This window comes from Tubulanus polymorphus, chromosome 5 (genome assembly GCF_964204645.1).
Source record: "Tubulanus polymorphus chromosome 5, tnTubPoly1.2, whole genome shotgun sequence".
NCBI lineage: Eukaryota > Metazoa > Nemertea > Palaeonemertea > Tubulaniformes > Tubulanidae > Tubulanus > Tubulanus polymorphus.
The window spans coordinates 4564397-4578454 of record NC_134029.1 but is presented as its reverse complement, the minus strand read 5'-3'; the positions used below and the strand labels follow the sequence as shown (position 1 = coordinate 4578454).

Sequence of the window (14058 nt, the reverse complement as noted above, 5' to 3'; positions counted from 1 at the left end):
ATCCCGACGACAACTGAACTACATTTTGTACTTCGATTTACGATTTCCTAATCAAGCCCTCTGTTTCGTTCCCGGCAGGTGTGGTGGGTTTGGGAATCAACGAAAACTAATCACAACAGTTTTAACTATTACCATTCAAATAAATAAGAGATAAAGATCCCGATATTTCGTCTGAACTGTCCTTCAGTGCGGATATTAACAGGAATTTAGAATTGGTTTTGATCGTATCTTCGGTTCACGAATATGTGAATACGTCTGATGTAATCAGCAGGTTTACAATGATTTTTATATTTTTTGTGATATGGAAATGATGTGTCAACAAGCAGTAAGCACATTAGAGCCATCGTACACGCGAGGAATACGTTTCAGTTGACAGGTTAAATATCAGTAACCGAGTCCATTATACGTTTGACTGCTGAACAGAGAGGGCGATGTCAACAATATTAATGTGTACATTTCGACGCTTCCGTTTTAATCAATGCATTTCCCTGGTGAGAATTTTGTAACCGACGTTTATTTGCTTAAATTAAACTCGCAACTGGATTCGAGGGGAATTGCAGTTTTCTCTTCTGTTTTTGGGGCATAGAGTCCACGTCCATTGCTTGCCTGAACCCATGTCGGTCGCATAAGGATAACGCTGAAAGTCCCACATCACCCTTTCCCCTCCCCACCGGGCCAGAAACATGAAAACACAGATTTAACGACCTCACCGGTCACCGTTCACAAGACTCGCCGGTCTAGTGTCTGCCGCTGCCAGGGTTCGAACCCGTGAACGCTGATCGAGCCACGACCGTTAGGCCACTCTGCGTAGAGACACAACGTCCTCGGCGACGAGGATGCACGTGTTGCTAATAAGTGTGCACATCATCGTGCGTCAGTCTTTTCTCAACTTATGATAATACACGTGTAATCTAAAACGAGTCGAATTTCACCGAATCAAATTTTATGAGCGAAAACAGACTTTATCAATGTTTGAAATATATCATCGTGGAATGTATAGAATTGTCAATAACACCAGTGGTTTTATTGCTACCTGTCGGCAGTCTGTGTCATTCGCGAACAATGCATTCATGGCCGACGACGTTATAGCCTCGTTGATAAATCGTCGAGCTGAACCTGTGTCGTCGGCGAACCTATAACTCGATTCTTCGAGGACGATATTGTTTTCGATGGAATAAAGAAAGTCGATTTTGATCGTAAGAAAGCAACAGCGCACAGGCGCCTTTCAAACTGTGTGGGTATCGTAGTTGACTATTTGCGAACTTAGCGAACCGAATGTCAGTTTTGTCGGAACTACACACTCCTAACTACGGTCGCGGTAGTTTGCACCTAATTCCAAGATGGCCATGAGACCCTATCAAACCTTAGAGGCATATTCTCAAAATGTAAAAAATAGTAAAATGGTTTCAATATATCAGTTCAATGTGTACCTTCGAAAGTCTTTCCTAGTTTGGTGTAGTATCTGAACGGGGATATTTACGGTCTTAGGTTTAGTATCATATACATGTACGTATCATAAGTGGGTGTCACTAAACCAAAGACCCCTTAAACATGAGATGTTTAATCCTGACAGGGTCTTACCCCAGTCGCTACGTGGCAAGCAATATGACGATACTAAGAGTTTCGATCGATCAAATAAATGACACACACACGGTTATGTACATCTGTACAAAAACCAACATTAAACCGTAGTTTCATTCATGCTTGATATTTATTTTCGTCACAGATGTTTCATCGGAATCTTTCTCTTCTGCTGTTATGCGCCGGCCGATAATTTCGATATTCCTATAGATTTTGGTGAAAAAGTTACTTTTAACGTCGCCGATATCCTACAAGCGATACGCTGAATTCTCGAATGCCACGCAGTATTCTTCGACTATCAGAATATGCGTATTGTAACAAAATACATAATCATTTCAACCATGGGTGCCTATCGAAATAGGAATACGAAAAAAAAATCTGATTCAACTCCCTAGGTCGGGCCGTTTCAAAAGCTGTCCTATGTTTGATATTAATAATTGAAAATAATAATTGTCATTTATAAAGCGCAAGCATTTTTTACAGTTCAAATGCACTTTCCGAGAGTTCAATGGTAAGCTGCATGGAACTAAATCGTCTTGGAGCTAGTGAGGTCAAGAGATAAGCATCGGGGGCTGGTTTCATAGTCATGGCTTAGTCTCAAGACTAGTTTAAGACCATCTTAGTTCTATAGCTAATGTAGTAATATCTTAAGACCAGTCCAAACCAGTCTTAAGATTATGGCCCCTTTGTGAGAGTTCCAAAGTGAAGGAGCATGAACGGCAAAATGCTATAATATGGATCCAAATGTTGGCAAGTTGGAACGATGTTCGAGAAGTCTATGTTGTTGTGCCGAACGGAGGTTTAATTGATTTGTTAACAGGAGTGACCTCGAAAAACAACAAAAATGTCCATAATTACAACACGACCAGTAAATTGTAAGTGCAGCTAGAATACATATACATCTACATCAAGCGTTTTATGAGACCTAGATATATGAAAGGGTGCATTTTATCATTCAACTCAGATATTAATGCTGAAAATAGAAGAGACAGACGCAGTAACAAGCATTATAATTCATTTAGAATGCAAGTGGACGAAGCTTTGGATAAGTTAGGTTTCCTCGGATTATGGCAGACACTTGTTTATACAGGATGGTCAATAAGTTGCTGTTTTACGGCTTCAATGTCAGCCATGTCAGCTATATTTATGGGTAAGTTCAAAGAAACTCCGTAGTTTGGCGGCTTCGGTGAAGAGATCCTTTATTCCATTTGAAAGTTTGAAAGTTTGTTGTTTTGTCGAATAGAAAAATCTAAACGTAGAGAAAGATTATTTTGATACGAACAGTTTTTACAGAATCTTGGAGGCAAACACGGAGGAGCCATACGACCAAATCACGCTGTGCAGGGAAACACGTAAACAGCAACACGTTTCTGAGCGTTTCCCTGTGTCGTGTGCGTTTACGAGAAACATGGTTTTCATGAACAACATTTCCCTGTTTCCCTGCGTCGTGGGCCTTGGACGTTATGACTAACGCACTCGACACAAAGAAACGCAGAAACATAAGCCAGGGAAATGTTTCCGAGCGTTTCCCTATGTGATGTGTGCTTTCCAGAACTTCGTGGTTTGGAGAAACAGTGTTTCTGAGAACAAACATTTTGACTCTGCGTTAAAGCGTTTAGGATACAGTTTGCCTGGATGCGTATTACGTCATCAATATTAGGGCTAGACTGCTGCCCAGTGAACTCAATTCAATTCTATCGTCTATACTGTCGATATAGTCATTTTCTCTCAAGAGGCATCAATGATAATATACACCTTCAGCCTAGTTTTCTTCTTGCTAATTATTTCATGTTTGTTGCTAAAATGTTTTATTGTAAAGAATTGAATTGAATTGAAATTGTACTAGTACTCGAACATTATTTACTGACGGCTAAAAACGTGGTTTCAACTCATTTTTATTCTATTTTGTACTGAAATTAATTTATTTATTAGTTAATATAATCGTGTTTGTAGCTGCGATGCCGGAACAGTATCACTGTCGTCTCTCCGAAAACGAAACATTCATCGTAAACGCGAACAACGAAACGGATAAATGTCACGTGTATAGAAACGGTACGGGTAAAATACCGTGTAGCAACGGTATAGAATTCCAGAACGTAGACTTTGGATCGTCTATCATTACCGAGGTTAGTGCTTCAGATACGGGAGGGAGGTCCACGATTAGTTAGAAAAATTTAGTAATGGTTAAATTGTAAGGTATACCGATTTATTTATTGCGAGCATTGGGTAATTGTGACTTGCGTAAATGAACTGAATCTAACGCGAAAGTTGAATCCATAAATCACAACTGGTAATAGATCCAGGTCAAATATTTTCGATACCTCAACCTAATGAATAAACAAATGAATGGCACCAATGGCATTTAATGGTACTAACTGTTTGTTCCACGCGTTGTTTTTCCAGTGGGAACTGGTTTGTAGCCGTAACCTTCTTGGCGAACTTGCTATAACTCTAAATGTCCTCGGATCGACATTGGGTTCCTTTTGTCTGCCAATTCTGTCTGATAAATACGGACGAAAACGGACTCATTACATATTCTTGATTTTATACTCACTCACCGAAGCCGGCAATGGATTTGCTCCGAATTATTCAGCGTTGATAGCGTTAAGAATCATCTCTGGTTTCATGCAAACAGTAAGATATCTTTTGCAGTTCACTGCCATTTTACACTTACGAGTCTATTTTAGGCGGTTGTAGGGTGATCATTTTAATTTTTAGGGTGTGTACGCGTCATCATTTGTCGCTGCCTGTGAAGTCTTTCCGGCGAAGTACCGCACGTACGGAGGTATATTCGTTCAAGTATGGTGGGCTATCGGTATGCTGTTCCTGTGCATGTGCGCTTATCTCATCCGCAACTGGCGCTACATACAAATGATCGTAGGATTTGTGCCTCTTGTCACATTTTCGTATTTCCTGTAAGAATGGAATATATCGACGTAGAATAAGATGAGAAAATGAAAATGAAGCATCTCCTTGCAGGGGTTCGAATCTGATGGTATCCGATTTGCTTAGATATATGTGATTATGATTTCATAGATGCATCCCGGAATCAGTGCCGTGGTTAGCAGGCAATGGGAAAGTCGAAGAGGCCGAGAAGATAATCGTAAAGGCGGCCAAGATGAACAAAAAACAAATGCCAGTGAACCCATTGCGGGGTAACGAGGATAGATCGAGGGAAACTAAGAATAAAAAAAATTCAAACATCAAAGAGGTTCTGAAATGTCGCATCTTACGAAAATATCTATTGTGCCTGTGTTTCATTTGGTAGGTATATATAAACATACAGGCTCTAAATTAATGGTTGAATGTGTCCTCGAGTTTAAACAAGAATATCTTTTTCTTCGCATTTTCGTTCGTCTCTTTACTGGTTTTGTTATACGTCGCCGTGGAGTTGTTCACGGTAATCAACGTCCCTCTTTCCTTATTTAAGGTTTTCCGTTACGTTAATCTACTGGGGTATTTCGTTCACATCTACGATGGTGTCATCTGGAAGATATTTAAACTTCTTCTTCAACTCGATGATCGAAATACCGGCCATTGCGATTAGTCTTGCGGGTCTTAAAAAGTAAGTGTATTTTTCTTATTCAAGAATCTTACTTATCTATGGGAAATTACAGGATCGGTTTCCCAAGGCCGCTTTCAGCATTCAATGAATTAAACCTTTTTAATTTAAATCTTACTTAGAGTTACTGTACTGAGCTAGCAAGTAGATACCAGCTAATCGGTTATATTTATTACATACTTTCAGTTTTGGTAGAAGGCGGTCACATTTCGTATTTTTCATTGCTGCCGGTATAGTATTGTTCATCGTCGAATTTATACCCGAAAGTACAGGTAAACATGCTTGTATTTTACAAGACGCACATTTACACAGAAGAGAATCACATTTTTCGTAAATTTCATCACTATCTCGAACGAGGAAATATTTTCAATAAGATATCCACTTATCGTTGACTATTTGCAGATTCTGGAGCAAGCCTCAAATGGTTGAGAACACTTTTAACAATGTTTGGTAAATGGGCGATAACGTCCGCATTCAACAGCGTCATCCTTTTCACGACGGAGGTTTTCCCAACGAATGCCAGGTAACAACTATCAAAATTTTTAGACAAGTTCGATTCATGCATAATCAAAGCTAATCGTATGGTAGATGACTGATTTTGATATTTTTAAGGAATACTGCATTTGGTATATGCTTATTCGCGGCTAGAGTTGGTGCGATGTTGTCGCCATTTTCAATTTTTTTGGTAAGTACACGTACAAAATGTAAATTCGTTGAAATTTCTCCATACATGTAAGTTAAGTCGTATATTGTCTGTTTCAATCGCACTGAAATGGAAGTTTGCTTCCACTCTGAGAAATTAGAAACCAAGATTAAAATTTGTAACCGATTCACTTGAATTCAAATAAGACTGTCTGTTGAATCTGTCGACGTAGATGTACCAAGTTTGAGTCTCCGACAAAAACTACTGGGGCCAGTTGCATATTCACGGCTTAAATTTAAGACTGGTCTAAGACCAAATAAGTTCTATACTCGATCTAACAACATAAGACCAGTCTTAAAATTTAAGACCACTTTTGGACTTAAGTCACGACTGTGCAACTGGGCCCTGTTTCTCTATTTTCTAAAATTCCCTACAGTGTTCAAGTAAGCCTAAAGGACGCTGCTAGGCAGCAGCTATATTTAATTGTTGTTTTTCTAGGCTGGAATACATCGATGGTTACCGATAGTTATTTTCGCGGCGATGTCCATCGTTTCGGCGTTCGTCGTTTTGTTGTTACCGGAAACTCTGAACCGCCCTCTACCGGAAACTATCGAACAAATCAAAGCATGGGACAAACAGCAGAAATATTGGTCGTTTGAATTACCAAAACTGCCGAACCAAACTGCATTAAGTACTTAAAGTGAAGGACCGCGCAATAAACCTTGCGTAAAGTCGGATAATCGCTAGTTTCTGGTGAATATTGATGGTCCCGACTTTTTCCTCTCTTTTACAAAGAAATTTATAATTCCAAAGTCGGATTCTATTTCGTAGTACTTTGCTTTGTTCCAAAATAAAAGATCACTTAAAGTCATTCACCGTATGTCGGAGGGTTATTTTCTTCTGCAGTTTGATTTCTTCCTGGCTTGAAATCGACGACACATTTCAACAGACGGTATTTTAGTGTATTAGAATAGAAAAATGAACCCGAAATATTTAAGCGTTTTTCAAATCATTTCTAGAAGATATTGATTCAATTTTTCCGCTCACAGAAATCAATTTTTAAGTCGTCGTTTTCGGAAAAAGGCTGCTTTTCAAAGTCGGACTCTTTCCAAGTCGGAGGATTTTGATTTTTCTCAGTCCCAGAAGATCTTACTTACACAAAGTTTACTGTATCATATATGTTGAAAAGAACGTGCGAGGATGTGAGCTTGTAAATAGATTGTGAAAATTTAAGCATATATATAATAAAAATTTTAAAGAACACATCGATATATATTATATGTGTGTATTTTCTACTAGTTTCGAGTATTTCTTATATGAATGAATCGTAATGTCAGCTACACCGCGGGACAGATCGATAGCAGGTCGGTATGGTCCGTTTAGTGACATATCAATAACCTGAACTAGAAATTTCGAAACTTGACACGCGGCACTTCTATCTGTCAAAAATACAAGTGACCTACTTCAGTTGGCGTATATATAGTATTCCTTCTCTGAATCGACTCTTTACTAGTTCGATCAAGTTATTTCTGGATAAGGAATTAGAAAGGCGCGCGCGTTAACGCATATCCGCTGAAAGAAATAGATTCTTCGTTTAAAATATCGGCACTAGCATACCGAATGAACAGAGAGGTTTTTCGGTGATGGTAAATGGTTCCTGCCTTAGTTTCATCAATGCCAACTACAGCGATTAGTCTGTTGTGACACATTCAAGATGGAAGTCGACGAAGCCCTGGCAAAGTTGGGTACTATAGGATTATGGCAGTCGTTGGTTTACACCGGCTGGGCGATAGCGTGTTGTTTCGCAGCTGCGATTGCGTTGATGGGTCCTATATTCATAGGTTAGTAAGATGTGTCTAAATTTTCTCAATATGGACGTACCAATGTCTGCGTTCTTGACACGAATTAACGATTATCTACTCTATTCCGATTGTGAAAAATTCCCAAAAGACATGTCTATTGATTTCATAATATATAAATCACTTTTTGCGATACTGATTATAATATCAATGACCATTGAAGAATTAGATTTATTGCATATTTAAGACGTGAAACAATTAGATCAATTCTATTTTCATTCCCATATCAGTTTATTTGGCCTACTTACAGAATGATGGCTGAATAAGTGTATTTTATGATTTATCTGTTGTATTTGTAGCTGCGATGCCGGAACAGTATCACTGTCGTCTCTCCGAAAACGAAACATTCATCGTAAACGCGAACAACGAAACGGATCAATGTCACGTGTATAGAAACGGTACGGGTAAAATACCGTGCAGCAACGGTATAGAATTCCAGAACGTAGACTTTGGATCGTCTATCATTACCGAGGTCAGTGGCATCAATAATGATGTATTTACATTTCCTTTTTTCGATTAGCAAATACAAGGCCTATTATAATGGTAATGACAAAAAAGGCCAACGCTCTACTTGCATATTCTGATGATTCGAAATAACTATGGAAATGAATCGGCCCTATTTCACAAACAGATCAATATTTACCGACAAAAATTCACTAACTTTGATTTACGTTTGTTCTAATAGCAACGTTCCGTGAATTCATTATTTTTCAAATACTAAGAGGGTGAATTTCTAGAAGATCTCGAAAATGATTTTCAAAAAATATGTGAAGATACGTTAGAGCATGAATCTACACGAAACGTCAGTGTAACAACAGACGTTAAATCTTCGATATTACACCTCACCGACAGTCTTATCTTATTTCGTGTTAAATCGTTGTATGTTTATATTTGAAGTGGGATCTGGTTTGTGATCGGAATTTCCTCGGCGAGCTGACCATCACGTTGAAGGTCGTTGGCTCCACCTTGGGCTCGTTCTTCCTTCCGGTAATGGCGGATAAATTCGGCAGGAAACGCATGTACTACCTGTTACTATTCTTGTACACCGTATTCGAGGCAGCTCACGTGGTGGCTTACCATTACTGGCTGTTTGTATTGTTAAGAGTGATTTCTGGCTGTCTCCAAACGGTAGGTATCGATTCGCTAGTCTCAAACCATAAGCGTTAAACAATACAACATCTTTTGATGATATAAAATTGATATTCCAAGGTAAAATGAAATCTAAGATAATCCGGACGTTATTTCAGGGTGTTTATATATCGTCATTTGTCGCGGCTTGCGAGACGTTGCAAGCGAAGCAGCGGACCTTCGGTGGTATTTTTATCCAAACCTGGTGGGCAATCGGAATGCTGTTTCTATGCATGTGCGCGTATTTCATCCGAGATTGGCGTCATTTACAACTCACAATTGCGTTGGTGCCTTTAGTTTCATTTTCTTACTTCTTGTAAGTTTTTACAAATTTCTCAAATTCTACAAAATCAGACATTTTCTGCTATCATTTCTTGAATAATGAACAATTCTACAAATTCAGACATTTTCTGCTATCATTTCTTGAATAATGAACAATTCATCTATGTATTTTCTGCTCCCATGGACCTGAGAGTGTTTCACTGGCCATATACTGTATATAAAGGCATCATTGTATCTCACGGGTCTGATTCTAGTTTCATCCCAGAGACTGTACCATGGCTCGCATCTAATGGAAGAATTGACGAGGCCGAGAAGATTCTCGTCAAAGCGGCACAAATGAATAAAGTGCACATGCCGGAGAAGCCGTTACGATCTTCTCAGTCGACGGAACGACTGTCAAACAATTCGCCAGTCAAAGAGGCGTCCACGATGGACATCGTAAGAAACGTGACTCTCAGAAAGATACTGTGTTGCATGTGCGTTTTATGGTAAATATTAGCAGCATGGAGAGTAATTGCTCAAAGTTAGTTTCGTGGTATTTGGAAGCTGGTTGATGTTACATCTTTAGAGACAATTTTGAATCTATCTTAGTACCCCGCATTTTAACAGCCAATATTCCCTTCGTTCAGCTGCACAGCCATTGCTTGTATTAAAGAAGGTCTTCGTTCCAATCTTTGGAATCAAGTTACGGCTATACAACTGGGCCCTGAAGGGTTTGGATTCGCGGGAATTATCTAGCGCGAACTCAAGCACTTTGTACCACGTCCGGAGATTCAATCAGCTTTTCCTTCTAAATCTAAATATTGTAGGTTTGCAAACAGTATCGTTTACTGGGGCATATCGTTTACGTCAACAATGTTATCATCAGACCGATATCTGAACTTCTTTTTCAACTCATTAATCGAGATACCGGCCATGATTTTCAGTTTACTCGCTCTGCAAAGGTTTGTTTTTACCCCCGGCCAAAGTATGACTATCCACTTCAAAACAAATCGCTCTTCGAATCTTATCAAATTTTCGTCGTAATGTCAGACTGAGAAAGTCTATGAGGTGACTTTGATTATATTCTAAGATTTTTTTTATGTTCTTTTGACAGATGGGGTCGGCGGTTGCCTAATTTCATTTTCTTCATACTGGCTGGTCTAACCGTATTGATCGTCATCTTTATTCCACTTAAAACAGGTAAACGAAATGAGCAGGTTAATTTTCGGTCCAGTTCTAAAATCATAATCGGGGTTCAATTGAACTGATCAAGCTGTCGACCGCGAATGAATCATTCGATCTTGTTTCAGCGTCCGGTGTGAGTCTAAAACCGTTGAGAATGTTTCTAACGATGTTCGGAAAATGGGCGATAACCTGTACATTCAACTCGGTTATTCTGTACACAACGGAGGTCTTTCCGACGAATGCCAGGTAAGAAGAATCATCTGATCCGATTAACCGAATTATGGTGAGGACTTTATGTTCGACTGTGGCAATCGAGGATTCTAAATGGATCCACCAGGTTCGCTAGTGTGCATGGGGACGATGAAGCCAGATTTCTTTACAGTTCTAATGGATGTATGTCCATAATACATGTATTTAAAATTGTACGAAGGATAAACGAAAATCGCGCTACATATGAGCCCTAATGGTCGATCGATGTTTTATGTGGGAAGCTAAAATTTCATTTAAATTGGACAAAAGTCTGATTGGGTTATCCTAATGATTTGCACACCGTATTGTGGGGTAGTTGCTGGTACCGTTTCTCATTACAGATGATAACACAGTGTACAATATTTATTTCTCGCGTCTTGTGTTTAGGAATACAGGGTTTGGTTTGTGTACATTGACAGCTCGTATTGGTACTATGATATCTCCATTTACAGTATCTTTGGTAGGTGTCGCCATATTAGAAAAACAAGAGGTTGACTGCAAAATCTACGTCGATAAGCATGCCTCATTGCGGGTTACTTTCATAAATAAACTAATTGCTCGTTGGTCTCTGTTTCTGTCAATTTTCAGGCTAAAATGATCCCGTGGTTACCGGGTGTCATATTCGCAGTCGTTGCCTTCGTCTCTGCGTTCGTCTGCCTGCTCTTACCGGAAACGAATAAGCGCCCTCTACCGGATACGATAGAGCAAATCAGCAGCTGGTATACAGAACAGAAGTACTGGTCGTTCAAGATGCCCGAAGCAGAACCAGCCGCGATTACACCCGTCCAGCCGTCTAATGACAATACGCATACAGTCGAAAAAATCGACTTTCGAGTCACTCAAGTATAGCTTTAGAAGCATAAATAGTGGAGTGGATGGAGTTAACAGCGAATTGAACTGAAAAAGCAGCCTGTGAGATAAAGAAAGACTTGAAGTATGAGTGAAGAATTTCAGATATGCTATCTGGCATCTAGCAGTTGTACCAATAAGTATACGCCTTATCGTTATCTATACATTAAAAGCAATTATCCCTCGTGGGTAGTAATCAAAAATTGATTAAATTACGTTTACCACTGGACGTGATAATATTCAATGATTATCAATCGAGTATATAGGTTAGCTTTAAAAACGAAGGCATTTGTAACCAATCTATGCCAAATAATGTTCAGTACCCAAAATCGTCCCAAATCGCATCTATATGGTACACGCGTATGATTCGAAGATGATTTTTGGGTTCTCGTGGCCAGATTGTGAACTTTGACATTATGATGGCCATTGAAGAATTTTCAGGTCCCGTTATCTTATAACATCAGGGGTTCATTTTGATGATAGTATTCTCAAGATCTAGCCGAATGTTTTGCATTTATTAATAACTTAACCGAAAAGTATAAATATAGCGTCTATGCCGCTGTGTTATTCGACTGTTTACACACCTGCCCGTGGCTAGCTATATCCAATCATTACCAATCAGGCCGAGCGACCATCCATCGCAGCAAAAAAAGAATCTGCTCTTTTTGCCAATTATTGGGACCCTCCTTGTCAGATGCGTAGTCAGTTTTTCGATGATGGATGAGTTTATGTGTATGCTTTACCTAGCTCTATCTGACACATCTGGTAACAAGCAATTTGCCATGTATAATATTCGTCATATACACGAAATGACACGAGATTTGATAGAATATTCCTGACAAAACCCGGCTTTATATATAGACATATTAGGAACGTGCGTCTCGAACTGTTGTAAAGACAAGTATCGACACTACAAGAATACGTTTTCTTCTACTTTTTAAGCGTTTTAATTCGTTTTATATCGATCTATTTTAAAATAATGGCATTCTAATCGTACGGTGCATATGTAAAGTAAATCTATTGTTTTTCTGTTGTTGCGTATTAAGATTGATATAGTCCTTTGATTTTATGTAATTTACAAGTGAAATAAAGTGAAAATCAACTTTTGCATTAGTTTCGAATTTCAAATGTGTTTCGAACTGCGCTGTCGGATGATGCCGATCCTTCCCTCAAGCAGTCACGATCAGCGTGACAAATATTCCGGCTGGAAGTGCATTTAAGCAGTTTTTAAACGTGCAGCAATTAATTTAAAGTAGAGGTGTACATTAGATCAATCGACACCCGGCATTTATTTTTAAGAGTTTCCTGTAAACAGAATAAGTCCTAAGATCAATTTCATGTATTTTATGCCGTGGCGGTTTAGTAACCATAGATGCCGCAGTGGAGCGTAATTCCTCGGAAGGCTAAAGAAAAGAAATGGAATATCGAAATGGCAGGGGATTTTAGAAATCCCCTGAAAAGGTTGCTTTTTCGCTTATAAGAACAATAGACCTAAAACTACATTAGTGAAATTGTAATACGTTCTCATTCTCCTGGGGATTAACTGCCCTTCTTTCGGATAAGTTCACAAAATAATTCGATGAAAATGAAAGTTGTTCGGAACATCCAACCGTTGATTTTTTGTAAACTCTGGTCTCACGATACGGCGTGTTCTGAACCGGGAACTACGCGTTCATTATAGGCAGTTTCATATAATCACAGCGACACTTGACTCAATCTATATTGAATGCCGCCAAATGATATAAATAGCAGACGAAACACTCACGAATCGTGATTCGTTGAGTAAATATCACACAAAGACAGTAAGATTATTGTTGACATTTCATATCAACTAATATCTTCTTATCAACGCAATAGTAGTAAAATGATATATATCGTCGGGGTATTAAATGGGTGTCCTCCCGGATAGGAAAGGTGGCTGCAATATGACATATATGAGTCCATCGTTTCTCTACCATTCTCGAGATAGACTAGCAATATCCCTTATTGAAAAAATATTAGAAATTAAAGGGATTAAAAGAATTACATGTATGAAAGTCTTGAAAACACCTCGCTGCATTGACCTATCTATGTATTTTAGCAACCAACCACGAATAAAGATAAGATCATTACCAAAATTATATCTAACGTCAGCCTCGGCAGTTTTCGTAGCTAGTCGACTAGTGGTCGGAACTGATAACCGAACTCACTTAACTCGGTCGTAACGTATTCCACAGTGTCGGCCATCTTGAACCTAGGTCCAAAATACAGCGGCCATGCTCATTCCCGTGGTCGGCCATTTCCGGACCTTCCGACTAAATTACGTTCGGTTTTAGTTTGTTCGACTTCGATAACCGAAGTCAACCCTGGTTACCGCTACAAATGGGAGATTATTGGAACGATTCAAAGGAAAGTGATGCTACAATATGAATAATTACAGAAAAGATGGCTGCTACTAAATCCCGATATGACATTATCCCCGTATATGCCTTTCCTAGCGATTAGATATTTTCAGCAATATTTTCTGCGAGAGTCTTTTCGATCGAATGATGTCACACGGTGGACTGACGAGCTGCAATCGTTTATATTAGGGTTTATAAAAAGGCGAATTTCGTATCGCAGAGTTAAAGAGTAAAAATGATGGGTAAAAGGTATCATTACATAGTGTCAATCAATCCAATTTCCGGCGAACGTTTTCGAACACGTCTCGTGAATAAAGTTCATACGATGATAATTCCGTTATCGACGGGCGTGTTTAA

General features: G+C 39.0%; 3 protein-coding genes across 3 annotated transcripts; all 3 read left to right on the top strand.

The window, feature by feature from the left end:
- Positions 1 to 2559: 2559 nt before the first annotated feature.
- On the top strand, positions 2560 to 4849 carry LOC141905401 (organic cation transporter protein-like). The gene is made up of 5 exons (XM_074794251.1): positions 2560 to 2731; positions 3535 to 3707; positions 3985 to 4215; positions 4300 to 4496; positions 4618 to 4849. The coding sequence occupies exons 1-5, from the start codon at positions 2605 to 2607 to the stop codon at positions 4847 to 4849; spliced, it is 960 nt and encodes a 319-aa protein (XP_074650352.1). The 5' UTR covers positions 2560 to 2604.
- Positions 4850 to 5548: 699 nt separating this feature from the next.
- On the top strand, positions 5549 to 6593 carry LOC141906386 (organic cation transporter protein-like). Its single transcript, XM_074795642.1, has 3 exons — positions 5549 to 5666; positions 5756 to 5828; positions 6285 to 6593. The coding sequence occupies exons 1-3, from the start codon at positions 5587 to 5589 to the stop codon at positions 6483 to 6485; spliced, it is 354 nt and encodes a 117-aa protein (XP_074651743.1). The 5' UTR covers positions 5549 to 5586; the 3' UTR covers positions 6486 to 6593.
- A 711-nt stretch (positions 6594 to 7304) lies between these two features.
- LOC141905632 (organic cation transporter protein-like) lies at positions 7305 to 12402 on the top strand. Its single transcript, XM_074794589.1, has 10 exons — positions 7305 to 7627; positions 7945 to 8117; positions 8543 to 8773; positions 8893 to 9089; positions 9310 to 9543; positions 9865 to 9999; positions 10152 to 10237; positions 10348 to 10468; positions 10859 to 10931; positions 11060 to 12402. The coding sequence occupies exons 1-10, from the start codon at positions 7501 to 7503 to the stop codon at positions 11318 to 11320; spliced, it is 1638 nt and encodes a 545-aa protein (XP_074650690.1). The 5' UTR covers positions 7305 to 7500; the 3' UTR covers positions 11321 to 12402.
- Positions 12403 to 14058: the final 1656 nt, after the last annotated feature.

What these genes read in the sequence shown, in the direction of transcription:
- LOC141905632 (XM_074794589.1), top strand. Translation starts at nt 7,501, where the DNA reads ATGGAAGTCGACGAAGCCCTGGCAAAGTTGGGTACTATAGGATTATGG. An exon ending in GTTTCATTTTCTTACTTCTT is followed by an intron (nt 9,090 to 9,309) that starts GTAAGTTTTTAC and finishes GTCTGATTCTAG; the next exon opens with TTTCATCCCAGAGACTGTAC. An exon ending in GTCTTTCCGACGAATGCCAG is followed by an intron (nt 10,469 to 10,858) that starts GTAAGAAGAATC and finishes TCTTGTGTTTAG; the next exon opens with GAATACAGGGTTTGGTTTGT.
- LOC141906386 (XM_074795642.1), top strand. Translation starts at nt 5,587, where the DNA reads ATGTTTGGTAAATGGGCGATAACGTCCGCATTCAACAGCGTCATCCTT. An exon ending in GTTTTCCCAACGAATGCCAG is followed by an intron (nt 5,667 to 5,755) that starts GTAACAACTATC and finishes GATATTTTTAAG; the next exon opens with GAATACTGCATTTGGTATAT. An exon ending in CGCCATTTTCAATTTTTTTG is followed by an intron (nt 5,829 to 6,284) that starts GTAAGTACACGT and finishes TTGTTTTTCTAG; the next exon opens with GCTGGAATACATCGATGGTT.
- LOC141905401 (XM_074794251.1), top strand. Translation starts at nt 2,605, where the DNA reads ATGCAAGTGGACGAAGCTTTGGATAAGTTAGGTTTCCTCGGATTATGG. An exon ending in GATCGTCTATCATTACCGAG is followed by an intron (nt 3,708 to 3,984) that starts GTTAGTGCTTCA and finishes TTGTTTTTCCAG; the next exon opens with TGGGAACTGGTTTGTAGCCG. An exon ending in TCTCTGGTTTCATGCAAACA is followed by an intron (nt 4,216 to 4,299) that starts GTAAGATATCTT and finishes TTTAATTTTTAG; the next exon opens with GGTGTGTACGCGTCATCATT.